The sequence below is a fragment of the Lontra canadensis genome, unplaced genomic scaffold (genome assembly GCF_010015895.1).
Source record: "Lontra canadensis isolate GAN:19392208 unplaced genomic scaffold, GSC_riverotter_1.0 scaffold26, whole genome shotgun sequence".
Classification (NCBI taxonomy): domain Eukaryota; kingdom Metazoa; phylum Chordata; class Mammalia; order Carnivora; family Mustelidae; genus Lontra; species Lontra canadensis.
In genome coordinates, this window is record NW_022631020.1 from 19,087,471 (window position 1) to 19,115,064 (window position 27,594).

Consider the following 27,594-nt stretch of genomic DNA (forward strand, 5'->3'; position numbering starts at 1 on the left):
CTCAGGTCATGATCCTGGAGTCCCGGGATCGAGCCCCGCATCAGGCTCCCAGCTCCATGGGGAGTCTGCTTCTCCCTCTGACCTTCTCCACGCTCATTCTCTCTCTGTCTCTCTCTCTCTCTCAAATAAATAAATAAATAAATAAATATTTAAAGATTTTATTTATATGACAGAGAGAGACAGTGAGAGGGAACACAAGCGGGGAAGTGGGAGAGAGAGAAGTAGGCTTCTCGCTGAGCAAGGAGCCCAGCGCCGGGCTTTATCTGAGGACTCCTGGATCACCACCCAAGCCGAAGGCGGATGCCTAAGGACTGAGCTACCCAGGCACCCTTAAAACAGAATTCATAAAAGGCCTTAAACCCAGGTAGTTTTTTCATAGAGAAATGTCTTCTATAAATCCATACAATCACAATAGTTTTTTTTTTTTTTTTTAAGTTTTATTTTAGAGAGAGAGCTGGGGGGTGGGGCACAGGAAGAAAGAGTCCTAAACAGACTCCGTGCTGTGCACAGAGCCTCACTGGGCTCTCCCTGGGACTCAATCTTATGACTTAAGAGATCACAACCCTGAGTATGACGCTTGATGGTCTGTGCCATGCCACCCAGCTGTCCCAACCAGAATAGTTGCTAAACTATTGAGATTGTTTTATTTCCTGTCTTCACAGCTTCCAGAAAATAACTTCAGTTTCCTTTGGTAATCTGGGCTATTTTAACAATTCTATTAGAAAAACAAACAAAAAAAACAGGCACGACTAAAGATAAGTCAATTTACACATTTAAAGAAATTTTTATATTTACAGAAGAGGTTAGAATAGATAAATGGGAGGGGAGGGGTTGGTGTGAAGAAGGCTCCAGGCCTGAACTAGGTCCTTTAAGAAGCTGTAAGTAATCTGTACCCCATACAAAATGGAACAGTCTTTGCAGACTCCAGCTTCAGTTTATGAAGCAGCTAGAAAAATTTTACCTGCTTCGTGACACCAAACTATACTTTAAACACAAGGACATATAGGACACAATAGACACAAAACCGTTTATTCCAAAAGTGAACCAAGAGCTTATCCTTAGAATAATCAGTCCAGTAAAAGGCTTTATTAAGTAGTGGGGAGAAAATGTAGATAGGCAAATCTGAGAGCACAGGAAGTTACCTGGATAGTGAAGGGTAAGTAGGAAGATGCTAGAAACAAACTTTGGCCAAAATGTGTGTGTGCTCTTGGAACACTGTTCTTTGTATAACATACCAACAATTCCTTTAGGAAGGGGGGGGGAGGGGCACCTGGGTGGCTCAGCCCTTAAGCATCTGCCTTTGGCTCGGGTTGTGATCCAGGGTTCTGGGATCCAGCATCCAGCTCCTTGCTCAGCTGGATGCCTCCTCCTCCCGCTCCCACTCCCCCTGCTTGTGTTCCCTTTCTGTCTGTCTCTGTCAAATAAATTAAAAAATAAAAAATAAATGATCTTAAAGGAAATGAAGTCCCCCCAAAATTCATTAAGTACCACCAGACCAGATTATAAAACTAGATGCAATTTCCAAAGACTTTATTTTTTTCCCGATTTCAAAGGTTCCAAATAGTATTTTAACCTTTCGACTGTTCCCCTGTATGTAACCATTAAAATATATTTGATGACACTTTGTGGGATACTTTCTTAACACTGAGCCAGAATTAGTAAGTGGGGATATATTTATTCCCAAGCCTTAAATCAATCTTACAGGAAATTTTACACATTCATAACAAACTAACAGAAAAATAGAAATCACATTTAAGTTATATAGCAGGTCAAAGGGCAGCAAAATTTAATCAGCAAATTCCTGCCTAGCCATTTTGAAAGGATGTTCATTCTATCTCTACTCCAGAAGCCCTACTTCATTTTATAAGTACAGTTGACAAGTTTGATAAATTCTGAAGTACTAATGTGATTTTTATGCTCTGTGCTCTAGTCACCCAAGTCTACGTTATTTTTAGAGAATTCCTTCATTTGTTAATATTCTTAGGAACTGAAAAATACTGAATTTTTTTAAACTAGAATCTTGCTTTAAAATTCAAGTTCCACATCCAGATGTCCTCATTTGTCTTTGCTACAGAACCAAGTTCTGTGCTTTAGAGTTAACACAAATGTGGCACAGGAGTTTTTGCTTGTTTGCCCAGTGCAGTTCTAGAAAATCCAAAATTCTGTTTTCCCAGATGAGTTTTCCTAAAAATCCAGTAAAAGTTGGCATTGCCCGAATTCAGCCACTAGGTGGTGGTAATGCAAAGATCCACATCTGTGACATTCTGAAGACAACTAAACTAGCAGGTTAAAGGGACAAACTTAATTAGGGATGTTTAGGCACTATTAACATGAGTTCATAGGCCAAATGGTAAGCAGTGAAACAAAGTTCTTCCCATGTATTTGAGCAAGACTGCCTTTGTGCTGCAGTAAGCAGAGTACTGCAGTGCTTCTCAAGCTATCTGTGGTGAAGGGCTGGGTTTTTTGTAGTGCCTAAAAAGTCAATAAAAATGAATTCCTAGACAAATGAAATAAAAGACCTACAAAATACAAGCCATTTTTTTTAAAATTAGATTCAACAGAAACAAAATTACTCCAATAAGTTGATTTAAAATAATGTTTCAGTATCTAGTTGACTAGTAACCTAGTGTTGGTAACCTGTGGTACGGGCATTGGTCTGAGGAAAACAACTAAACGTCACTTCATAATGTATGCCACGCAGTCAACAGAACTGGTTCAGATGTGGCTCCGTTACCATTAGCTGGGTAGCCAGGGAAGGGTCATTCAACCTTCTAAGCCCCAATTTCATCATCTGGATTAAGAGAACTCAATGATAATGTATCTAACTTCTCAAGAGGCATTCAACTGTTAGTAGAAACTAAATAACATAATTTATGTATTAAACAGATTGTCTGTCTCTGCTTCACCATCTTACTGACTCGTGTTTTTTCTATGAACAGTGTTCAGTTGATCATCCAACTAAGGGTTTGAAACCTTGTTTGATGGCCCTAAATGGAAGCACAGCTACTTGGAGATCTTGACAAAAACCTGTCCCCTGTCTGAGAAGTGTACCCTCTTCTACTGAGCTGGCATCTCTACTGGGTGGAAGGACTACCAGAGGAGTAGGGGAGCCAGGGGGTGCCTGCTCACCCAGGTGCATCCGCAGTCAGATACTTCTGTGTCCCTTGGGTCTGAAGCACTGCAGACGCATTCAACTGCCAGCTCAAAGTCTAGGGTATCACCATAAAACCCACGAAAGGTTGGCATGTAAACTATATTAGGCCAAGTCAAAGATGGCACTTTGTTCTTTGAATCATCATTATAGCGACCATTTACTTTAACTTTCCTATGACAAACATATATGGCTTCAACCTTTACAACAATCCTGACAAGACGACTCATCTCAAGGATAAGGACACTAAGGTTCAGAAATGCTCATCTGCCTAAATCACAAAATGCCAGTTACTAGCTAATTCTAAAATGCTAGCTGGAAACTTGTGCTCTTTAACACTGTACCTCATCCAGAAGCACAAATGTCCAAATTGGTCTTTAAGTGAATAGAACAAAACCAAACTACTAGACCTGGTCCCCCAAAGTTATAAAAGCTGTCAAGTCAGTCTAAACCACCAAAAAATACTGAAAAAGCGTTAACACCATACCAGAAAAAAGTACCTCCCATCATGAATGTCACTGAGGGTATTTAAAAAATCTTGGCATACCATATCCACTATTTAAAAAAACACAGGGCCCAAAGATCCTACATATCTGATACGAACTATAATTCTTATTAACAGAGGCTTGGAGTTTGAAATCAAGGTCACCTAATGTGCTCACTTTGGCCAATGCAGTGTTTCAGCTTCTCTCGAAGAACAGTCCTGAGATGATAGGTGGCCGTTCTGCCCAGGTGCATTTCTGCTCCAAGACAGAAAAGCCTAGGAAATCCACAAATGTAATCACCCCTTGAAAAACACATATGCTGGTGACAGAAAAAAAGAGCAGTAGAATTAAAATTTTATAAACCAGACTGTGTTTTGTTTCTGTTAGGTAAAGGGATTTCTTCATAAGTTATTTTAATAAAAGGGAATTTCATAGGTAAAAGCCAATATTCAAAATTATAAAACAAATAGAACTCTCTGTGTACAATCACTGCATCAAAAATTTGCAAGATACTGAACAGAAATTCCTTAGTTGACGAATGTGGTTTGAAGGGGTAATAAAATTTTTTTATAGCTAAAGCAAGAGTTTTATTTCCTGTTGGCCCAAAAACAGATGTTTCATTTCCCAGATAGGTAGGTTCGCCACTGTAAAGGAATATTCTTGTATAGTTGGTTTCTATCTTCTTGAATTCTGCTCCAAGTTCAGCCAACTTCTTATATGTCCTTAACACAAATTTAGAACAGTCGTAGGATTCAAACCATGTCTCTGCCCCTCTTTCTGGGCTGGCTTGCACAGTCCATGTCTCATAATAAATCCCTGTTTCATTGTCCTGCTTTACCCACTTTGCCATTTCGTTAAATGTGTTTCCTAGTTAAAAACAAAAACAAAAACAAAAAAAACCTATGTGAGCATCAAACCTAAACAAATAGTTTTATGAAAATGTTCTGACCTGATGATTAAGGGCATGAATAAATAATAGTTTTTATTATTTATTTACCTAATTATTTATTATTTATACTAATAGTTCCAAACCTACATCTCACAATAGGAGTCCAAGCTCAGCCAATTTTTACTCTATTTTTCAAGGCACCAGGTATTTCTGAATCATTAACATCAGCTATAATAGGTGTATAAAGCCTTACATACCAGTTCTATAAACATTTAAGGTATAGTCAAAAGCAAAATTAGATACATGCAGGAGCCCTCTCTTTACCCCACTCAACAACTCTTGGATTCAGAAGCAAAAGAAAGAAAATAAGGAAAAAATTGAGGAAGAGGTAAAAGTGAATGGGACAAAGGCAGTGTTAAGAATGGAGGAGGGGGCAATGCAGAATTTTTCTGTCACATGCACAGTGTGCATATAGTATGAACAGCAGCCGGGGGTCCGGCTACTCTAGAAGGCTGGCCTACTAATGTTACAAGAGAAATTAATTACTATACCTTATCCTCCTTGAATATTTGTTATTTCCCTTTTCTCTCTATACTGTAGCTGTTGGGGTTCTGCTTACAACCATCCACTAACCATTCCTAAAATGAAGAACTAAAGTGGAAATGTTTTTAGCCACGTTTGTGGATGTGATTCCAGAACATCTCACACTCTCCTACCATCTTGTACGAGACTAATCTTTCCAAAATTTAACAGAACAGCATACTTTGCATGGTTACAACCTCCTCTGGGCATTTACAATGCCTAATAGAGCCTGGCCCCAACATTTCACCTTGTTACCTTGTGTGAACCTTTCTTAAGTGCTCAAACTTGAGTCTATAAAATCAATACTTCGTGTCCTATAAAATGAAGAGTGGCTGCTTTGATCAATTTATGGAATTAAAATTGTGGAATAATATAAAGCCTGTTTTCTTAGAACTGGGGATACCGTTCTTAGTGTTCTTCAACTTTAAAAAGTCACTGCCAAAATTAAGAGATAAGAATACTTCAAAACACTTCTGTAACATGAGAAAACATCAATGAACAGGATTAATCACAAAGCAGAAGGATAACTTGAAAGATTTAAGTACTAGCATATTACAAACTATTTTACATGAAATAATGATCACTTGTTCATATCATACACTGTTGTCAGGATTTTCAGAGAGTAAGGTAGGTGGACAGAGAAAGAAGAAATGTAACTGACCTGGAATGAAAAGAAGAGTATGAACACCGAGCACAGTTAAAAGAGAAATGGACTTTGATATTGTTGGGATGGTTTGGGGCATATCAATTAGAAGGCAGTAAGGAAGATCAGATAACAGCATGGACTATAGTTAGAAGATCCCCACATGACATTTTATCCCTGGTTCTACAACCAGACCTGTGATTGTAAGAGCCTGGTAAGTCATGCTACCTGATTGACCCTCAATTTCTTACATATTAAAGAAGAGTATTTTCCTTTCCTCACTGAACTGTGAGATAACATAATCCAAAATGCTGTGCAAAGAGCTATCAAAGTAGAAAGCATGTTAACATCCTCAAGTCTTGTGGTTGACTGCAAAATTCTTTTCACAAACAGGGCTTTCCTTCCAGATTATTTCCACTTTCTCGGAGAGCAACAATTATAATGCAGAGCTCTATGAATCACATGGGCAAGCTGCCTACCTCTAGGATCCAATGGTAGTCTCATCCCCACTCTACACATGAGGTAATGAGTCAAGAAAGTAAAAGGTCACCCAAGATCACACACCAGTTTCCAATGAAAGCTCTGAACTTTTTTCATCACTACCCAACAACACAACACATGAAGCAAAATTCTAAGTGTTTCAGCAACTTTCCAATACATTCAAAAGTAAAAAAATCTAAGAAAATCTTAGAGATAAAATATTTCAATTGCTCGAGGAGCCTCAAGTCTTGTAAGATCACGTATATTTTGGGAAGCAATGGTGCGAAGTCGTTAAGAAAATGGTCAATAGGGCTTCACTGCCAGGGCTGGAATCCCACTTATCAGCTGTGTGACTTTAACCACTTCGTGCTTTAGTTTCCCTATCTGTAAAATGAGGGGGGATGCAGAATAACAGTATCTATTTCGGGGGGTGGTGGTTATGATAATAAATGATGTGATATATAGATAAAGCACTTGGAACCGCTGCTGAGCCCTGAGTAAGGCCCCATGAGAGACAGCTATTAATATTTCTTGACGTAAAAATATGGTATCATCACTAAAAGTCTTTTTCCAGATACAGTGAACAGGACCTTTAATCAGTTATTTTGTCAAGCATTTTGTGGATTTTCTTCATTTCATTTAGAAGGTCCAATTTAATTGCAGAAAATATTTTATCATTTTTTTTTTTTTTTAACCATGGAATAGAGGAGAGACACTATCCATCACCTAAAGGTGAACTTGGCATGGGCAATAGTTTGGGTCAAAAGTTATTGCTTCCAGAAGTACATTTTGTAAACTGATATCGAGAGTAGAACATGACTGAAATGTCTCAATGGAAGTAGTTTTTTTTTTAATTTGGATATTGATGTAATCGTCAGATACTGCCATATTTTTTGAAACTTACCTGATATGGTTGCTACTAGAACTAACGTCCCATTTTCCTTCCAGTGAATATCATCAATTCCTTCAAAAAAGCAGGCAGCTCCTTGATTACACCAGAAAGGGGCATTCATTTCAGGTCGGAGATGGGGAAATGTACAGTTTCCAAGTTGGAAAAGTTCATACCATTCCATTGTGAAGTTCTTGCCAGTTAAAGTGCTTCTGAATCCAATGGCATCATGCATAATTTTCTGTGTAAAAACCATACATGTATAAAAGCATTTGTGAAGGACCCACTGGTCCAGGAACCAAATGGGAGAAAATGTTAATATAACACAACTGCGTTCAGGTAGGTAGAACAACTGCTCAGCCATTCCTCTTCCATGTTGCTATTCTTGTGTCCACTCTGTGGCTCCTCAAATTCCAGGCTCTCCTCCACTCTTTTTTTTTTTTTCCCATTATTTTTATTAACATATAATGTATTAGTTGCCCCAGGGGTACAGGTGTGTGAATCATCAGGCTTACACATTTCACAGCACTCACCATTCCACTGTTTTTCTTTTTTTCATTTTTTTTAAAGTTTTTATTTATTTATTTGACGGACAGAGATCACAAGCAGGCAGAGAGGCAGGTAGAGAGAGGAGGAAGCAGGCTCCCCGCTGAGCAGAGAGCCCAATTTGGGGCTCAATCCCAGAACCCTGGGACCAAGACAGGAGCCGAAGGCAGAGGCTTTAAACCACTGAACCACCCAGGTGCCCCTCCACTCTGGTTTTGACCACTGCTGCCTATCTCAGATAGTAAGGATGTCTGCTATATGGACATGCTCTTAATTCCCTTAGAGTTGGTTTGAGAAGCTCCGTGCCACAGTCTCAGGCAGTCTATATACTTTGCAGGAGAATTAGTGGGTCAAGCGGTGACGATCCTAGCAGAAGTGTGTACAGCAGGGACCGGAAGTAAAATGTTTCCCACCTGCCTTGCCCCTTCCTCTGGGCTTCCTTTCTTACTTTCCAAGAGCTGGGTACAGGAGTGGGGTATGGATACGGAACAATCAAAAAGGATTAGAGCAACTGCATTTGTTATTGTCAGGATCACAAAATACAGTAATATTTTTTGACTACACATTTTAAAGATTTTATTTATTTGAGAAAGAGAGAGAGCAAGCGCATGTGCACAAGCTTGCGAATACGTGCATGCCCTTGAGAGAGAGGTGTGGGGCAGAGGGAGAGAGAGGGAATCTCAAGCCAAGTCTGCCCCCAAGCACAGAGCTGAGGCAGGGCTGGAACTCATGACCCAAAGATCATGACCTGAGCCCAAACCAAGAGTCACATGTTTAAGCAACTGAGTCACCTAGGTGCCCCACTGACTATTCATTTTAAACATGAAGAACACCAATTAAACATTATCTCCAATTAGCCCTTTGAATGGCAATTATTCCCTCAAATCTACTTAATAAATCATCTAATTAACCAAAGTTATAAGATCAAGACGCAGCCTTACCAAGTGTCCCAGGAGGTTCCCGTATTTAAATTCCCATACTGGGGCTTGTAACCGAAAGACTTCAATGATATCATCACCTTTCATAACTGGGATAGGTGAGCCAGTTGGACAAAACGTGTATTTAGCTTGACAATAAGGATCTGGTTCTGGACGGAAGGAAAAGCGTCTAATAGAGAAAAAGAAACCACTAACTTAGATTCGAATAGGAATTTGGTTCTTCTTGCACATTTTCGAATCCAGAAAATGTCAATAACATTTTTCAGAGAAAACATTCAAAATTTTAGCCCATGGTGTTTAAACATTTTCTGTTATCCTGTGAACAAATACCAATGGTGTCTTTATTTATTTTTATTTATTCACTTAGTAGAGAGAGAGAGCACAAGCAAGGGAAGCAGCAGGCAGAGGGAGAGGGAGAAGCAGGTTCCCCACTCAGCAGGGAGCCTGATCTGGGACTTGATCCTAGCACCCCTGGGTCATGACCTGCGCTGAAGGCAGACACTGAGTGCCACCCAGGCGCCCAACAATGATGGCTTTGATAGCAAATGATACATTAAAAGCATTTTGATAAATGCATGCTTCTTAGTTTCCTCCTCCCACTGTGAAAATCTTGAAAATGGGGGCTGTATCTTAAAATGTTGACAGATCAGGTCTTATTTAGTAGACAAATATTTACTGAATAAAGTAGTATTTTCAAGTGACATTTAATTATCTAAACACTCCATGTTAAGATGATTCCAAAATAATTATGATGAAATAGAATATATTTTCTATTTTCTTAAGAATTAACCAACAGGAGTGCCCCTTCATTTGCTAGGTGGGATGTGGCCCCAGTTCATGAATTGTTTAATAATGCCAATAAAATCTTTATAAACAATTTTAAATAAGGAAATTGACCAATGATCCTTCAACCAATTTTATTCAAGCTCTACTATGAGTCAGACGCTATACTAGGAAGGAGGAAAACAAAATTAAAATGAGGTTCCCTTCAGAGTCCTATGGGCCCAAAAAAGAAATCACTTCTACCTGATGTGGAGATGAGGAGGGCAAAGAAAGAGATGAAGACCTGGCTTAGGTATTAAAATACTTCCGAAGGTCAGGACACAAAAATAGAGAAAACATTAAGTATTATAAGACAGGAAGTAAATAAGACTATGAATGAGGAATTCAGCCTTCCTGGCAGAAGAGGGAGGCAGGGACTGTCATTTTGCACTGATGCAGCAAGATGGGCAACCCCTGGAAGCTACGACTGGCGACTGGTGAGGAGTGAGCCCCAGAGTGAGGTTCAAGGATTTTAAGTAGTAGACCTGGTCTGACTGGATTTGCCAGAAAACAAACCTTATTCTATGAGTTAGAAGACAGCAGTGAGAGAGAGGAAGTTAAGGCAGAGGTCAGGTAGGAGATTTCTGTAATAATGTAACTAGAATACCCCAGAGAAGGCCGTGGCAGTAGGGCTAGGGTGTGGACAGTAGTAGCAGATACCCCCGGTCACCTTCAGTATGTGGCACTGGAAGATACCGATGAAAGAAAGAGGCTGCCTCCATCTACCCTCGAGGAATCCTGGATCTCTAAGGTTTTAGAAAGATCTGTTCTCTTATAACCCTAACACAGCAACAAAAATGTCTATTTTAAGAAGTTAGAATACTGATGTTAGCCAAAAATATTATCCCCCACCCCACACAAAGTTTATGAGACTCAGGTATACTTCTTACCTGTTTACAGGTGCTCATCTGGTTTAAACAAATACATAACTATATACAGTTTTCACTTGGTCACAGCTAAACCTCTTGCAGGTCAAAGGTAATTTCAAAAGCATAATTTGTATGAGCTTAATAAAGTTAAATTTTATTATATTCACTTGAGATTAGAAACTTTTATAGAATCATGGAGTTATAGTCCATACCTCGCCCTAATTTTAAGTGAAGCAGTTTTGGATTTACAATCCCTTATTTTATTGAACATTTAATTTTTTTATTTCTTATGAACCTTTTATTGAATTTTTTTCCCAAGAAATCCCAAACTTCTCCTTTTATATATATCAAGCAAAACAAGGAAGTGGTGCAAACTTTTCCGTGAGCAGAATACACTAATCCGGGCTTGACAATAGCTGACATTTACTGGATGTAATCCTCCTAACAAACCTGGGGGTAAATGCTGCTACTGTTCCCGCTAACTCAGGACCCGAGGTCACAGAGATCCGGAGTACGGAACAGCTAGTGATGGTGGTGCCCAGCTTGGAACCCGGAGTTCTCTCCTGACCATTGCGTTCACCTGACACCCCACTCACTGTTCTGTCCTCCGATATAGTTGTGCGTTTTCAAAAGCCCTCCCTGATTGTTAACAGCACGTTTTCTTTCTGTGTGTTTAACCACCTGGTCGTCTTAGGCCGTGTAAATACTCTTCTACGTCAGAGGCTCCAATCATCGTCACAGGTTTGCAGTCTGTATCCTGGTCTTCCGACCACATCCTACACGCAGACTGGAAACGGGGGACAAACGAGGTCACCAACTGTCCCGGGGTGCCTGGGCCCAAGGACGCGTGACTTTGGGGGATAAAAACGTAAAGTCCCAGAGAACCCAGGCCAGTAGGTCATGCTGTAAACTGTGCCAATGGGTACGCGCTCACGATAACTAACGGCGTGCAGGGCGTTAAGTAATAAACGCGATATTCAAAGTCTCCCCAAACTATTCAAACAGTCGGTTACTTGCATCTAAAAGTCACTCAATAAAATGACATTACTCCCCGTTTCTTCCCTGATTAGGGACTGTCCAGAGCCTTCATCACCTAGAAATCTGCTCAAGTGTTAGGAGACGAAGAAAGGCCCCAGGGCGGCGAGCGGCAGGCAGCGGCGACTCCGACCGGCTGAACTCCGTCTCCCACCGCGCCGGGAGCGCCTCTCCGCCCCAGGCTCCCCTCCGCGCCAGCCCCAGCCGTGCGCGCGCCCGCCCCGCCCGCGCGCCGCGCGCACTCACTTGTAGGGCACGGGCCACTGGCGCCGGGAGGGGCCGGCCGCGGCTGTCGCCAGCCACAGCAGCGCCAGGGCCCACCTCCAAAGCGCGCACCCTGGCGCCGCGCCCGCGGCCCGCTGCCTCGGGACCCCAGGGTCGGCGTTCCCCGCCCGCACCATGGCGCGGATCGTGGTGCTTCCTGCACCTCCCAAGCCGGGCGACGCGGACCGCCCGAGAGCTGAGCATGCGCGGAGCCACGCCCCCGCGCCGCGCCAACCCGGGACTCGGCCTCTAGGGTCCGGCCCGCCCCGCCCTCTCCCCGGCCGGAGACTCCGCCCCGCGATACCCGACGCCAGCCTGAGTGCGCTTCTTTTTCCTGTCCGCTGTGGCTGGCCTGCACGGTGGCGACTTTCTAACTTCGCCGACCGGGAAGGCGTTTGGGTTCCGCTCGCGCTCCATCCGGGCCTCGGAGCCTCCTTTTTAAAAGAACGGACCCAGAACGCCCGTGCTTCTGGCCCCGCGTCTCCGTTTAAAGTTCACCCCTTCTTTAGAGCTATTTTCCGACCTCCGCTCAACAACGACCACCCAAACCAAACCAACAACAAAAAATCCAGCTTTGGGCCCATCCTTTGGAGTCTCTAGCACGGAACTCTCGCCCCGCTACCCAGGGTCCAGACTAGGTGACCGCAAACATTTGAGTGAGAGAATCCTCCTTTGGCGGTGGTGGTGCGGTGAGGACGACAGTAATGGAGGAATGACTGGTCCTACCCCGCGATACCACTCCACTCTAAACGCCGTTTAATCCACTTCGCCCCTATCCCCAGATGTTCTTCCTTGTTGGGATCTACCACTGCCGTGGGGGAGGAGGTTCTGCCGTACCCTTCTCTGACCCTTGAGCCACCTCAAGACCGCCCTGCTTCTGGTGAGATACCCGTGGCCTGCCACACTTTTTTACAAAGATACTGACTTATGTCCATAAATAGTACATTAAAAGCGTTATAACGTATTGTCACTTGTTTCCCGAGAGAGCATCCTGCCTTCACTTCACCCACAGCACTTGTGAACCATCACAGTATCTGGAAGCGTATGGGAATAAGTGAGGGGGCTGCCGCGACCATAGGCGCCCGCATGAACCATGCTGGGGTGAAGGGAGCGGCACTGGCTTCCTCAGGCCTACTAGGCCTTCTGAGGGCTAATGGGAATTCGTTAACCCCCAGGCCCCCCACCTTTGCCGGCTTGCTGCCCCAGGTTGGAGAATTCTGTGGAAATTCAGGCGGGGCACCACTTACCTAAGCGTTTAGGTGGTTGCCGTCCTAGCTTTCCTGCATACCGCGGCTCAGTTCGGCATCACTGAGGCTCAAATGACCTCTTCAAAGACCTGAACAAGTTGGGCGGGGCGGGGGGTGGGGGTGTGAAGGGGGGTGGGCAACACATCCTAGCTATGGCAGCTGCAATGTGATGTTCAGTTTGGTAGGGTACCCGCAGGACTCCCCGTGGGTATTTACATGAGCTTGGCTTAATACAGCTCTCCGAAGTAATAGTTTACAAATAATGGGATATGCTAGAGGAACACAGGGGAGCTTCTCATCCTATTCAGGACCTCCTGGAGCTATAGAAACAAGCTTCAAGTTCACCGTGGTGAGTGGTGAGGATCTTCTCTCTTGGGAGTGCAGACACTTCAGTCCGGGTGTAGGGAGCTCTAATGGTGAGAAAGCAGTCCCTCATATTAGCCCTAACTCAGCCTCTCCGTAGCTCCCATCTGCTCTGGTCTGGTTCTGCCTTCTGTTCCTTTTGGCTATGACCCCAGTATCCCAGGCTAAAGATGCGTATAGACTGTTGTTGCCTGATCTCTCATTATACTGACTTCTCTCTAGTTCATGGTTTTTATTTTTTATTTTTTTTACTTTTTAAAATAGTTTACTTATTTATTTGGACAGACTGAGATCACAAGTAGGCAGAGAGGCAGGCAGAGAGAGAGGGGGAAGCAGGCTCCCTGATGAGCTGAGAGGCCGACACGGGGCTCCATCCTAGGACCCTGAAATCATGACCTGAGCAGAAGGCAGAGGCTTAACCCACTGAGCCACCCAGGCACCCCTAGTTCATGGTTTTTCAAATCTTGAAAAAAAAAACAGATTGAATTATAATCCAATCGGTTTCCCTTGGGTCCTTGCTCAGTTTAAGAGTACTCAGAACATCAATGTAGTCTGATAAAATCATGTTTATCAACCACTGAGCTCTCGCCCACCAGTGGAACTGTATGGCATCTCCTCAAAGGGAAAAATAGAGTTATAGGATTCTCTGGAGAAAGGTAGAGTTTAGGTGAAATTTAAATTTTTATCTTCACCTGCACATTGGGCAGGTAGATCCGATTAATTTCTCAAAGCAACTGCAAGTCAATCTGTTTCCAGAATTACTGGTTTAAAAACCAGTCCACATTTTTTTTTTCATCTTTCTGGCCCATCAGAATGTTCTAAGCTTTTTTTCCCTTTTTATTAATAATGGGCTATATATGTGCTTAGAATCTTTCCCATGGATCTATCACATGGATTGGAGATATTACTCAGTTTTGTAAAACCAAAAATACAGGGACGCCTGGGTGGCTCAGTGGGTTAAAGCCTCTGCCCTTGGCTCAGGTCATGATCCCAGGGTCCTGGGATCTAGCCCCACATGGGGCTCTCTCCTCAGCGGGGAGCCTGCTTCCTACCTTCTCTCTCTCTGCCTGCCTCTCTGCCTACTTGTGATCTGTCTGTCAAATAAATAAATAAAATCTTTAAAAAACAAAACAAAACCAAAAATACAGGGAAGAGAGAATGTTTAGACTATTAATATATATTTTAATCAAATACAAAGGTTAATAACAGGGGGCTAAAACCTTCCCAGTAAGTCAAGGGACGTTTGACTCAGACCAGCCTTATCCAGTTCCTGGAGAAGTGGACCTGCAAGTCCAAGTAAGGTGGATGTCAATGGAGAAAGTATGACACCAAGGGCCCCAGTATATAGGTGCCTACTTGAGCCTCCTTCCTTGCCTCCTAATCTTCATGACTCTGCCCCTGCAGGGTCCAGTGGTTGGGGAAAGAGGAATTATTTCTGATGGCAGACTGGGGGTGATAATCCAAAGCTTGGTTGGGTTGATTGTGTGGAAGTGGGTCAACTAAGACCAAATGGTCTGCTTTGGGTTTTTTACATTAAAACCCCTTAGATTTTAGCAGTTCTTGGGTGGGGGTGGCTCAGTTAAGTGTCTGCCTTTAGCTTGGACCCTGATCCCAGGGTTCTGGGATTGAACCCTGCGTCAGGCTCCCCGCTGAGCGGGGTGTCTCTTCCTCTTCCCTCTTCCCCTCTTCCCCTCTCTTGTTCGCTTGTGCTCTCTCAAATAAATAGATAAAATCTTAAAAATAAATAAATAAAACCCCTGAAATTTTAACTGAATTTGTGAGTTTTATTTTCTACTTGTCTTAGATCAGTGGTTGCCAACTCTGACAATTGATGGAATCACCTCAGGAGATTTTAAGACATACCAGTAACCAAGCTAATGCTTCAGTCCCAGAGAATCCATGTGATGGGGCCTCAGCCTTTCCAGGTGATTCTAATATTCAGCAGGCTTGAGAATCCCAGCTTTGGAAAGACTTTAAAGATAAATTTAATCAATTCTCCATGGTTTTGAGCCCTCTGTGTTTCTATCTATAAAATCAAATCCTCTCAGAACACCTGGGTGGCTCAGTTGGTTAAGTGTCTGTCGTCAGCTCAGGTCATGATCCCAGGGTCCTGAGGTAGAGTCCAGCACAGGCTCCCTGCTCAGTGGGGAGCCTGCTTCTCCCTCTGCCTCCTGCGTGTGCTCTTCCTCTCTCTCTCTCTCTCTCTCTGACAAATAAATAAGTAAATAAAATATTAAAATAAAATCAAGTCCTCTCTTCCATCTCTTTAAAAAGCATGTACAGGGGGCGCTTGGGTGGCTCAGTGGGTTAAAGCCTCTGCCTTCTGCTCAGGTCATGATCCCAGGGCCTTGGGATCGAGTCTCGCGTTGGGCTCTTTGCTCGGCAGGGAGCCTGCTTCCTCCTCTCTCTGCCTAGCTGTGATCTCTGTCAAATAAATAAATAAAATCTTAAAAAAAAAAAAAAAAGGCCTGTACAGTTGACCCTTGAACAACATGGGTTTGAACTGCGTAGGTCCACTTATCCATAGAATTTTTTTTTTTTAAAGATTTTATTTATTTATTTGACAGAGATCACAAGTAGACGGAGAGGCAGGCAGAGAGAGAGAGAGAGAGGGAAGCAAGCTCCCTGCTGAGCAGAGAGCCCGATGTGGGACTCGATCCCAGGACCCTGAGATCATGACCTGAGCCAAAGGCAGCGGCTTAACCCACTGAGCCACCCAGGCTCCCTATCCATAGAATTTTATAATATAAATACAATATAGTACTATAAATAAATTTTCTTTTATGGTTTTCTTTTTCTTTCTTTCTTTTAAGATTCTATTTATTTATTTATTTGACAGAGAAAGAGCGAGAGAGGGAGCACAAGCAGGGGAAGTGGGAGAGGGAGGAGAAGCAGGCTTCCTGCTGAGCAGGCAGCCCAATGCAGGGTTCAATCCCAGGACCCAGGGATCATGACCTGAGCTGGAGGAAGACACTTAACTGAGCCATCCCGATGCCCTCTTTTATGACTTTCTTAACATTTTCTTTTTCAGCTTACTTCCTTGTAAGGCTACAGTGTATAATATATATAGCATACAAAATATGTGTTAACAGTTTATGTTATCAGTAAGGCTTTATGTCAACAGGCTTATGGGTAGTTAAGTTTTTGGGTAGTCAGAATTATACATGGGGGCTCCTGGGTGGCTCAGTGGGTTAAAGCCTCTGCCTTCTGCTCAGGTCATGATCCCAGGGTCTTGGGATCGAGCCCCACATCGGGCTCTCTGCTCAGCAGGGAGCCTGCTTCCTCCTCTCTCTCTCTGCCTGCCTCTCTGCCTACTTGTGATCTGTCAAATAAATAAAATCTTAAAAAAAAAAATTATACATGAATTTTTGGCTGCATAGGTGTTGTGTTATTTAAGGTCTATGTATATGTATGTATATATACATACATATGTATACACACGTACACATATATTAATTACTCTCTCTGTGTGTGTATAGATATGTGTATATGTGTATTTGGAAACCAGCCTCTTTCTGTTTTACTTTCTTTCTAGAAGGTAATTGAGAGCTCACCACCCCCTGGAGAAGTCCCCTGCAGTTTCTTCCTTGTGGCTGCTATTTGTAGCTGGTGTTGGCCCTGAAGGCATATGGAATTACTTAGTGGTTTTCTGACTTTCCTTCCTGGTTTGAGATTGATTTGCTTGGTTATTTTCATGGAGGCAATGACATCATTTGTTTTTATTTCTATTTTTGAAGGTGAAGCTATTTGCTCCTAATGCTGAGCAGATGTACATTGTTAATCACTTGAAAGAGAGCCCAGCAGAAGAGAAATGTGCTGGAGAAAGTGCCAGGAGAGCCCGTGGGGACATACAAGATTTGGCAGACCTGAACTCCAGCAAGCTTGAAGCTGTCATTATACCAGTGAGTTAGCTGAAAGCTGTGAGACCAACTGTTCATTTTAATTAATGTTCACTGACTTTAAACCCCTTTCCAGAAAGAGCAGTGCAGCCCTAACTACCATTTTGAAGCCTCTGTGCCAGGCTCTAGGTCACGGTTCTCAAACTTTGCTGCACTTGGAAGTCACTTGGGAAGCCTTTAAAAAGTCTCAGCTCCTGGGTCACACCTGAGACCATTCGAATTAGACTTTCTGGGGGTGGAAACAGATGGTAGTGCTTTTTGATGTTCCACAGGTTCTCCCACTGTGCAGCCAAATTTGAGAACCAGTACTCTATCAAGAGTGACCAGCGGTTCACAGACTTGGCTGTACCTGGACTCACCTGAAGGGCTTTAAAACCATCAATGCCTGTGTACCTATGGCCTGGACTTTGGAATTTTTGAGATTCCCAGATGATTCTCATATGCAGATAAGTTTGGGAACCACATCTCTATACAAGCATGTCTCTAAGTTTAATAGATATGTGAATCACCTGAAGCTCTTGTCCCGGCACAGGTGTTGATTCAGCTCCCAGGTAGGTGACAGGGGACAGGTGGCACGTGGTAGGCAGCCCACGTTTTGAGGCCTTGAGACTTTGGAAATCACAGTGGAGGGTTACCTGATTCTGGACCTTTTCAGTGTGGAAATCACTTTATAGATAGGTGATTGCACATTTTTAAAATAAATGATTGATTTACAAGTATAATTGTCTTAGATTTTTTTACTTCTTATTTAATCCCCTCATGAGGACCTGTATGTTATGTATTGATCTTTTTTTTCAAACTAAACAGTTTTAGTTTGTTTAGTTTGCCTAAACTGTTAAAATCAGTTTTATTTTAAGATTACTATTTTTTAAGATTTTCTTTCTTTCTTTCTTGAGAGACAATGCGTACATGCCCGTGTACACACAGGAGCCAGGGAAGGGGCAGAGGGAGAGGAGAGAGAATCTCAAGCAGACTCCTCCCTGAGCGTGAGCCTGATGCCCGGCTCAGTCTCATGACTTTGAGATCTTGACCTGAGCCAAAAATCAAGAGACAGTTGCTTAACGGATTGAGCCATCTAGGCACCACTATTTTAAGATTACTATTTTTTTTTAAAGACTTTATTTATTTATTTGAGAGAGAGCGAGGGAGAGCATGAGGGAAGGGGAAAAGCAGCCTCCCCTCCCACCCCCCCACCGCCGAACAGGGAAGCTGACTCAGGGCTTGATCCCAGAGTGCCAGGATCAACTTAACCTACTGAACCACCCAGGCAACCCCTATTTTAAGATTATTTTAAATGTTCACAATAGGGACGCCTGGGTGGCTCAGTTGGTTGGACGACTGCTTTCAGCTCAGGTCATGATCTCGGAGTCCTGGGATCGAGTCCCACATCGGGCTCCCAGCTCCACGGGGAGTCTGCTTCTCCCTCTGACCTTCTCCTAGCTCATGCTCTCTCTCACTGCCTCTCTTTCAAATAAATAAATAAAATCTTAAAAAAAAAATAAATGTTCACAATATTCTTCAAATCTTTGAAGGTGGTTTGGAGATGTCCTACAGTGAGAATCAGATAAGGAGTGTGTTGCTGTGGATACTTACAGGTCCATCTGAACAGGTTGCTTACTGCTGTTTTACATACCAAGTATTGCAGGGATATATTGCTGGGTAACAAGTACCACCAAAATTAGCGCCTTCAACAATAAGTTATTATCTTTCCTGGTTCTGTTGGTTGACTAGGCTTAGCTTGAGCTTCGCTTGAGATCTCTCTGGCAAGCGGCATGGTGACTGGAGCTGCAGACACCTGAAGGTATCACTGGTGAAGACAGCACCACGGTGTCTTCATGCCAGTGTCTGGTGCCTGAGCTGGGATCAGCTGGAACACCTGAGACGTGGCTGCACAGCCATCTGGCCATTCCCTCTGGCAAGCTTGGGCTTCCTGGGAACCTATAGACCCTGGGCGTTTGAACTTCTCACATGAGAGCTGGCATCCTTTAGAACAGCATTCCAGGAGACCCAGGCTTTCCTCTTATGCTCTAGCCACAGATGACCCTCAGTGTCACCTCTGCCATGTTCCATTGATCAAAAGGGAGATTAAATTCAAAGACAGGAGTCTACAATAGGGAAAAAATACCAGGAGGCATGGATATCAGGCACCATTTTTGGAGACTTGCTACATACTATATATACAACATAAATTTAAATATCTCTTTATAAAACTTGGGGCGGACGTAAAGGAGATTAATTTTATTTGAGCTGCTGGTGTCTTGTAGGTTTATTCTTTTCTTCTTTCTCTGCAAATAGGTATGCCCTGAGACAACTTTGTAAATTTTATTGCCCTTGAGGTTTGATGTTAAAATTAGTTTTCACATCTAAATTGGTGTTACTCGTAAATCAATAAAAAACTTACAGTGATTAAAAAAAAATCTTTTAGTCTAATACAGAAATCTATATCTTTGTTTTTAGGATGAATGAAGTTATCTCAAGTGCTCTTTAAAAAATATATTTCTACTTTATACCACACTTGAAATATTTAGCAAAAATTATTATCATGATGGTATCCCATCTTGTGTCTTCAGAATTTTGCTGTTGATGCAAAATGTTTGTTATTATTATAACTTGGTTAATATAAATCCTTTATGTCCATAAAATCCACTTTCTACGAGGGCTGCATTGAAGCCATGTAAATTCCCTAAGGATTGGATTTGTGTTTCAGCATTTGGCACCAGCTTTTTACAAAAGGATCTTGGAGCAACTTTGACAAATACAGGTTGCTATTCTGACTTTTAAAAATGAAGTTAACGAATTAATTAAATCATTGCTGACCCCAGAAGACTTAAAGAAATGTTATTTCCCCATTCTAGTTGTGGGTTATTGCTCTCTTCTGCCTTAATTCTTTGCTGAAGAATTAATTGTTCATAGGTCAGCTGGTTCAAATAATCCTGCGTTTCCTCTCTTTGTAGGTGGTTTTGGGATGGCCCAGGACTGCCCCATCAGCGGTTCTGTGGAGGACTCCTTTGGCTGCATTTCCCACATGCTGGCAGCTGACACCTTCCTGCTGCGAAGTCACAGTGGGTTGGGATAATCTTGTGGATGGAGGGGGAGAAAAAGGATGAAAAGCTTACTGCCTGGTAAGCAGGTTCTACAGCCTTTTCCCATTTTCCTTCCTGCAAATGAATATCAGTGCAACTGCTTTGCTTAACAGATTATCTTTCATTTGGGGGCTGCCGTATTGGCACGGGGGTGGGATGTGGGTGGACATGGTAGGGGACAGTGCTCTAAGGTGATGAGACCAGCTGGCTTTGAAGCAGAGGGAAAATGCATTCTTTCGAGATACACTGGCTTACACTGAAAGAAAATACTTTCAGTATAGCAGTTCTCTTGTATGATATCATTCAGCTGTATGGTTCAAATTAACCTTGCTGTAATTTTTTCCTATTGATCCGAGTACATACAGCCTTCATTTTCTCTTACTAAGTGAATATTGAAATGAAGTGTCATGTTGGAACAGATTTTTTCCGTGCAAGGTGGCTTGGGGCTTCTGTCCAAACAGTGCAGCATTTGAGAGGCCACTGAGGCTGATCATTTTAACTCTCTTCACAGTCATGCTGTCAGTTGCCTAAGAAACATTTTCTTCCACCCAGGTATCTTCTCTTCTGGTAGGTTCGATGATGCTGCCGGGGCCACTGCTGTGCAGAAGTCCGACTGTGCTCAGGGCTGCGGGGAGGGGGCTCCTGCCAGGCCACTGCCCACAGAGTGGCTCAGAGGTGGCCCCTCCACGGGAGCCATGTGTAGAGAGAGGTAAGATGGCAAGGGAGGCTTTCGAATGTATTTGAAAAGTGATGCTTTGGTGGTAATATTTAGAAGAATTTGTTCAAGTAAAAACAGCTCCAGCCACATGAGGTACACACTCCAATACTTACAGAGAGTTACTTTCAGTATAATCCTGACTCAAAGATTAAAACCGTCATGATATTATTCAGAAATACTTGATTTCTAGGCAAGCACACTTTCACTTCTTTAAAGTCAGAAATGACTCTCATGCCATATTTCAAACAGACGGGCGTTGGACTGTTCCAAGGGCTTTTTCCTGAACCTGTAAGGACACCAACTGTAACTGGGGTGGGTGGAATTGTCTTTAATAAGAAAGACAGCAGAAAGCAGGGAGAGTTTAAGTGATATTTTGTCTGGATGCTGATCTCTGCATTTACAACTGAATTGGTTGACTAAACTAATCTTCAGGATTTTTGTGAAGGTTTTCTGTTCATATGATTCAGATAAAGCCATGACACTTTTTAAAGTTACTGTGTGTCGTACATTTTGTTTTTAAGATTCTATTTATTTATTTGACAGAGATCACAAGTAGGCAGAGAGGCAGGCAGAGAGAGAGAGAGAGAGAGAGAGAGAGAGAGAGGAGGAAGCAGGCTCCCTGCTAAGCACAGAGCCCGATGCAGGGGCTCGATCCCAGGACCCTGGGATCATGACCTGAGCCAAGAGGCTTTAAACCACTGAGCCACCCAGGCACCCCTCATACATTCTTTTGATGTCCTTCCTCTACAGCGGTCCACTGCTGGGCACCCAGGGTTTAGTAGGAACCAGAGTAGCCTGCGGAATGCTCATCTGTTTTTGAGTGTTTCACTTGTAATGAACTACCCCTATTTTTTTTTTTTTAATATAAAGTAGGTGAAGAGAGGGAGAATAAAACATTCTCACCCTGAGTGATAAGAACCTGCAACGTTGCAGGTAGATTTCACGTGGATGGGAAGAGACTACACGTGCGTGCTCGTGCACAGGTGCTCCCCTCTGCTGGAAGGAAAAGCAGCAGATCTCACTGTCACCTTGCCCCCTCCCTTCAGTTCTGGGGTGCTGCTCTGCACAAGGAAGTCCTGCATATCTCCAGTCCCACAAAGTTTTTGTTGTCACAGGTTCTGTTTCGTCCCGGGAAGAACCAAAAACCATGGATTCCACCTATGGAAGGTTTACATTCCGACCAGGGAGGAGTGAGGAAGCACCGCTGGCCCAGAATAGGTACAGAGCACTTTCCTTGTCCTAGGTACTGAGTTTGCTTGTATCTCTGCTCCCAGCTTATGGATTATGAACTCATGATTGCAAGAGGTTTTTGTCTGTTTTGTTGACTGCTTTATCGCCTGCACCAGGAATATCCTCTGGCATAAGAAGCCCTTGATATAAATTTGTTGATAAAGAACGCCCACCATTTATTCAGAGTCTCCAAAGAGGTTCCCCTTATAAGCTAATACAGACCTTAAGGTGGGGTCATAGGGCACATAGCTGACTGTGATATCTTTTTCAGATAAAGGCTTCCAAGCAAAGTTGTTATAAAATATATAAAAATATATACATATAAATATATATATATATATGTATATATATATATAGTATATATAAAATATATAAAGTCACATATTCTAGGGTAGCCCGGGTGGCTCAGTCAGTTGAGCATCTGCCTTCGGCTTGGGTCATGATCTGGGATTCCTGGGATCAAGTCTCGCATCTGGCTCCCTGCTCAGTGGAGAGCCTGCTTCTCCCTCTGCACCTCACCCTGCTCAGGCTCTCTCTGTCTTACTCTTTTTATCTCACATAAATAATCTTTTTTAAAAATTTTTATTTATTTGACAGACAGAGATTGCAAATAGGCAGAGAGGCAGGCAGAGAGAGAGGGGGAAGCAAGAGAGCCCGATGTAGGGCTCGATCCCAGGACCCTGAGATCATGATCTGAGCCGAAGGCAGAGGCTTAACCCACTGAACCACCTGGGCGCCCCATCTCTCACATAAATAAATAATCTTAAAAAAAAAAAAATAAAGTCCCATAAGTCTCATTTTCAGTGCCAGAGTTAAAATCATTACCGCTCTTTGGTCTGTGACAGCTGTAAGCTGCTGGGGCCATCAGTTGGGAGTTACTACTGTGAGAGAACACACAGCTTGCAGATCTCCGAGTGCTACAGAGCAGGACAATTCCTGGAGTGGAGGCGAAGCCTGTTTTCTGTGTCATGTCTCTGTACCCTGCAAAACCACACAAATAGGAAGGAAGGGCACTTCAGGATGGGAAACGTTGTACAAGAGAGAGAATATAGCAGGCCTCAAGCTGCTGTCTTTATTAAGTCCTGTTCCTGAGGTTCGTCCTTGGCTGGCATCTGGGAGCTTGGCACTTAAGCCGCCCGCTAACTGAGAAAAATAGTTTGCTCTGCCAAGACTGTGCAGAATTATGCCGAACACCTGCTTTCCTTCTTTGAGTTTGGGATTATGATCTTTGCTGGGCGGAGGGGACTGACGTGACCAGACATTATTAAACACCTTGAGTGCTAAGGCTCTCCCCAGGGGAGAAAGAGTGTACACACTTTAGTGAATTTTTCACTCCTGGAGAGAGGAACACACTCGTGTGTTTCCTGCTGGTGGGAGACTGCAATTAGAAGCCTCCAGACTCTGCTGTTATTGGCTTTTTCTCTAGTTGATCCTGTCATGAATCCTTTCACTGTAATAAACCTTAACCATGAGTATAGCTCTGTGCTGAGTCCCCTAACTTCATCTTGTGATCCCTGAATGTGCGTGTGGTCTTAGAGATCCCCAAAACATACATGCCAGCCAGTACTGGGGTTCCTTGGGTGTGTCTGGTGACAGGTAGTTTGACTCAAGGCCTCGAATGTGTGCTGAGGATGCAGAAACACTGCGGGTGCTAGAATGAGCCTCTCTCTGAGCTGGAGCCTTGGTCCCAGTCTCAGGTGGGTTTTCTCCGTGGTGGTCTGGCCTTATCCATGTGGAGGACTCATTTGCCTACACATAGAGCCTGTCTCAACAGTGGCATCCTTTGCTATCACCCCCAAGGGAACGGAAGGGGAAAAGCAAGCATTTGCCACACTGCCTAGACAGCAGATCAGAGCAGCCCAGAAAGCCCACCTTTGGCTTTCCAGGGTGAGTGGCTCGCAGGCTGTCCTATTCCCCAGCTTCATGGATGCAAGAGACAAAGGGGCTTGATTTAACTCTCCCATTCCATCAAAGCTGTCTGCCAGCACTCTGGCTCAAAAATGCCTATGCTTTTGACCCTCCTGGAAAGGAATCATCTAGAAAGGAATGTGGGGAGCCAGTCTTTCCCTATCTTACCTCAGCTTTTTTTGTATGTGGTGTGGGGGGTAGGAGACGGTGTGCAGGGCTGTCAGTGCAGAGGACCCTTATGTTCCCTCCCCAGATGCATATCCCCTCATGTTCTCTGTCAAGGTCACTTGGTGTGCATAATAACCAATATCAAGATCACCTTGAATGTTGTTGTCTCCTCAGGAGAGATCATTTTCTCCAACTTTTGTTGTTTGTCTGAAACATCCATCAAGATGGATAAACTGAGGCACATTAAATTTTTTTAAAAAGATTTTATTTATTTGGCAGAGAGAGAGAGTGAACACAATCCAGGGGAATGGCAGAGGGAGAAGGAGAAGCGGACTCATGCTGAGCAGGGAAGCCGACATGGGACTCTATCCCAGGACCCTGGGATTGTGACCTGAGCTTAAGGCAGATGCTCAACAGACTGAGCCACCCAGCTGCCCTGTATTAAATTTTTTTAAGAGTCTATTCATGGGGTACCGGGGTGCTACAGTAGGTTGAGCATTTGACTCCTGGTTTTTGGCTCAGGGCATGACCTCAGGTTGAGCCCTGCGTCTGGGCTCTGTCTCAGCACGGAGTCTGCTTGAGATTCTCTCTCTTCTCTGCCCCACCCGCTGCTGCTCACTTGCTCACATACTTGCTGTCTCCCAAATAAATAAATAACGTTACATTCCATTAAAAAAAAGAGCTTATTTGGGCAAAAATTTATTTGAATCATATAGCATCTAACCTAGCCAGATAGAAAGGAGCTCCAAGGAGCTTATAAGATGAAAAACTTTTATAGGTAGAAGGGAATAAGAAGAAGGAAGTTACATTAGACAAAGTAGATTGGTTATTTCAAGGTTACTTTCCTTTAGGGGATGGCAGGGGTCTGTCAGGCATATTACTTAACTAGTGTTGTTCTGGCAATCCCTGAATGATTGGTTTAAGATTCCATTTCTGCCAGTGCTGAAACTGTAAATGAATCTCATTTTAGTGGTGTGGTGCTTAGCATAAAGACTCCATTTTGGGCCTGTTGTCTTGGTTTTTTGTTTGTTTGTTTGTTCTTTAAAGATTTATTTATTTATTTGACAGAGAGAGAGAGAGATATCACAAGTAGGCAGAGAGGCAGGCAGAGAGAGAGGAGGAAGCAGGCTCCCCGCTGAGCAGAGAGCCCGAAGTGGGGCTGGATCCCAGGACCCCGGGATCATGACCGGAGCTGAAGACATAAGCTTTAACCCACTGAGCCACCCAGGTGCCCATGTTGTCTTGTTTTACTGGCCCGAAGGGATATTATTACTGGGGGTATTATTACTAGCCCTTAGATCTTGGGGATATTATTACTAGTCCTTAGATCTTACCACTAGAAATTTCTGAAGTGCATAAAGACAGGATAATTAAATTGTATCTGAAGGCCATAATAGAAACCACCACTTTGATCTCCTGTTTTATTTACTTTTTATTTACTATTCAAACAAATTAATCACAGTTACATGATATTTCTTATCAAACAGCATAATCCAAGTGATAGAGAGCCAGCCATAGAAAATTCTACACATTTCTAAGTACTGTTTTAGCTACATCCTACAAATTTTGATATATGCTATTTTTGTTATTGGTTGGTTCTAAAAGTTTTATAATTTTTAATGACAGTTTGTTCTGTGATCCAAAAGTTACTTAAAAGAATTTTTATTTCCAAACATTTCAAGTTTTTCCAATTATCTTTTTTATGTTGAATTTAAACTTAATTGCATTATGATTAGGGAAAATGATCTATATCGTCCAATCCTTTGTAAAGTTGTTAAGACTCACTTTATGGCTCAGTAGATGGTCCTTTTTTTGTAAATGTTCTGTGAGATTTTTAAAAGATTGTGAAATTTCTAGTTATTTTGTACAGAATTCTCTATATGTCCTTTACATAAAACATGTATATTGTGTTTAAATCTTGATGTAGTTTACTTACTTTTGGTTTCCTTGAGAGATCAGTTACTAAGAGATTAGTGTTAAAATTCTCTCTGTCTGCTATTGGATTCATTTATTTCTCCTTGTTGTTCAGTATTATTTAAAATTATTTAAATTACCTACTGATTTGAAATTTTTATCATTATATAGTCATCTTTTTTGTTTCCAGTAATGCTTTTTGCTTGAGATCTGTTTCGTCTAACATTAACATTTATTTACTCTGGCTTGCTTTGGTTAGTATTCCATACATATTTCTCTCATCTTTTTACTTTAAACTTTTTTGCATCCTTATGAGTCTTGAATAACTTATTTAACTGGATTTTTTAAAAAGATTTTATTTATTTATTTGTCAGAGAGAGAGAGAGAGAGAGATCACAAGTAGGCAGAGAGGCAGGCAGAGACAGAGGGAGAAGCAGGTTCCCTGCCGAGCAAGGAGCCCGATATGGGACTTGATCCCAGGACACTGGGATCATGACCTGAGCCGAAGGCAGCAGCTTAACCAACTGAGCCACCCAGGCATCCCTAACTGGATTTTTTTTTAAAAAACCTTATGATGACACCAAAAGCAGGGACAATAACATTTTTTATTTTTGTTTTCTATATTTTTTAATAAAAATTTTTAAATGGTAAAATGGAGTTGATCAAAACTTAACATTTTTGATCTTTAAAAGAGACCACTAAACACTTGAAAAGACAAACCACAGACTGGGGGAAAATATTTATAAAACATATATGATAAAGAACTTGAACCCAGGATATATAAAGAATTCCTACAACTAGATAAGAACACAAACTAATTAAAATAATTCTCAAAAATAAGCAAGAATTAGTCATTTGGAAGATGCAAACTGAAACAAGATACCATTACATACTCACTAGATAGGCTAAAATAAAAAAGACTGACAATTCCAAGGGTTGGCTATGGTGTGGAGAAACTGGAACCCTCATATATTACCGGTAGAAATGTAACGTGTTAGAGCTACTTTGGGTAAGTTTTTTGTATTTTATTTATTTATTTATATTTATTTATTTGACTGAAAGAGAGAGAGCACAAGTAGGCAGAGTGGCAGGCAGAGGGAATGGGAGTAGCAGGCCCCCCACTGAGCAGGAAGCCTGATGTGGGACTTGATCCTGGGACCCTGGGATCATGACCTGAGCCGAAGGCAGACACTTAATGGACTGAGTCACCCAGGTTCCCCTGGAGAAGTTTTTTATAAAGTTAAACATGTACTAACTAAATGACCCAGCATTCCAACTCCTACTATCTACCCATGAGCAATGGAGGTGCTACCTCCATTGGAGGTGCTGCCACACCAAGCCATGCAGGTGAATGATCATAGAAGCATAATTTGTACTAGACCCACTGGAAGCAGTCCACTGTCCATCAACTACTAAATGGGTAAATAAATGTATATTCATACAACAGAACACTACTCAGCAATGAAAAGGA

General features: G+C 42.6%; 2 protein-coding genes across 6 annotated transcripts in view; one reads left to right on the forward strand and one right to left on the reverse strand.

The window, feature by feature from the left end:
* Positions 1-3,519: 3,519 nt before the first annotated feature.
* Positions 3,520-11,730, reverse strand: CLN5 (CLN5 intracellular trafficking protein). Of its 4 annotated transcripts, XM_032864217.1 has the most exons (6): positions 11,576-11,651; positions 10,976-11,081; positions 8,607-8,772; positions 8,079-8,123; positions 7,135-7,360; positions 3,520-4,503 (listed from the first exon to the last, which is right to left on the reverse strand). In XM_032864217.1, the coding sequence occupies exons 3-6, from the start codon at positions 8,688-8,690 to the stop codon at positions 3,992-3,994; spliced, it is 867 nt and encodes a 288-aa protein (XP_032720108.1). In that variant the 5' UTR covers positions 8,691-8,772; positions 10,976-11,081; positions 11,576-11,651; the 3' UTR covers positions 3,520-3,991. The 4 variants fall into 4 exon arrangements, with proteins under 4 accessions (XP_032720108.1, XP_032720105.1, XP_032720107.1 ...); XM_032864214.1 differs by lacking the exon at positions 10,976-11,081 and having other exon boundaries at positions 11,576-11,730; XM_032864216.1 differs by lacking the exon at positions 11,576-11,651 and having other exon boundaries at positions 10,976-11,182.
* Positions 11,731-12,667: 937 nt separating this feature from the next.
* LOC116871499 overlaps positions 12,668-27,594 on the forward strand; it is a 57,933-nt gene continuing 43,006 nt past the window's right edge. Inside the window, exons 1-5 of one of the 2 annotated variants that reach the window (XM_032864219.1) lie at positions 12,668-12,799; positions 16,941-17,105; positions 20,057-20,164; positions 20,738-20,894; positions 22,019-22,121. In XM_032864219.1, coding sequence (XP_032720110.1) covers positions 12,680-12,799; positions 16,941-17,105; positions 20,057-20,164; positions 20,738-20,894; positions 22,019-22,121 — 653 coding nt within the window. In that variant the 5' untranslated portion in view covers positions 12,668-12,679. Of the gene's footprint in view, positions 12,800-16,940; positions 17,106-20,056; positions 20,165-20,737; positions 20,895-22,018; positions 22,410-27,594 lie in introns of those variants that run through there. The other variant, XM_032864218.1, reaches the window with a different exon arrangement.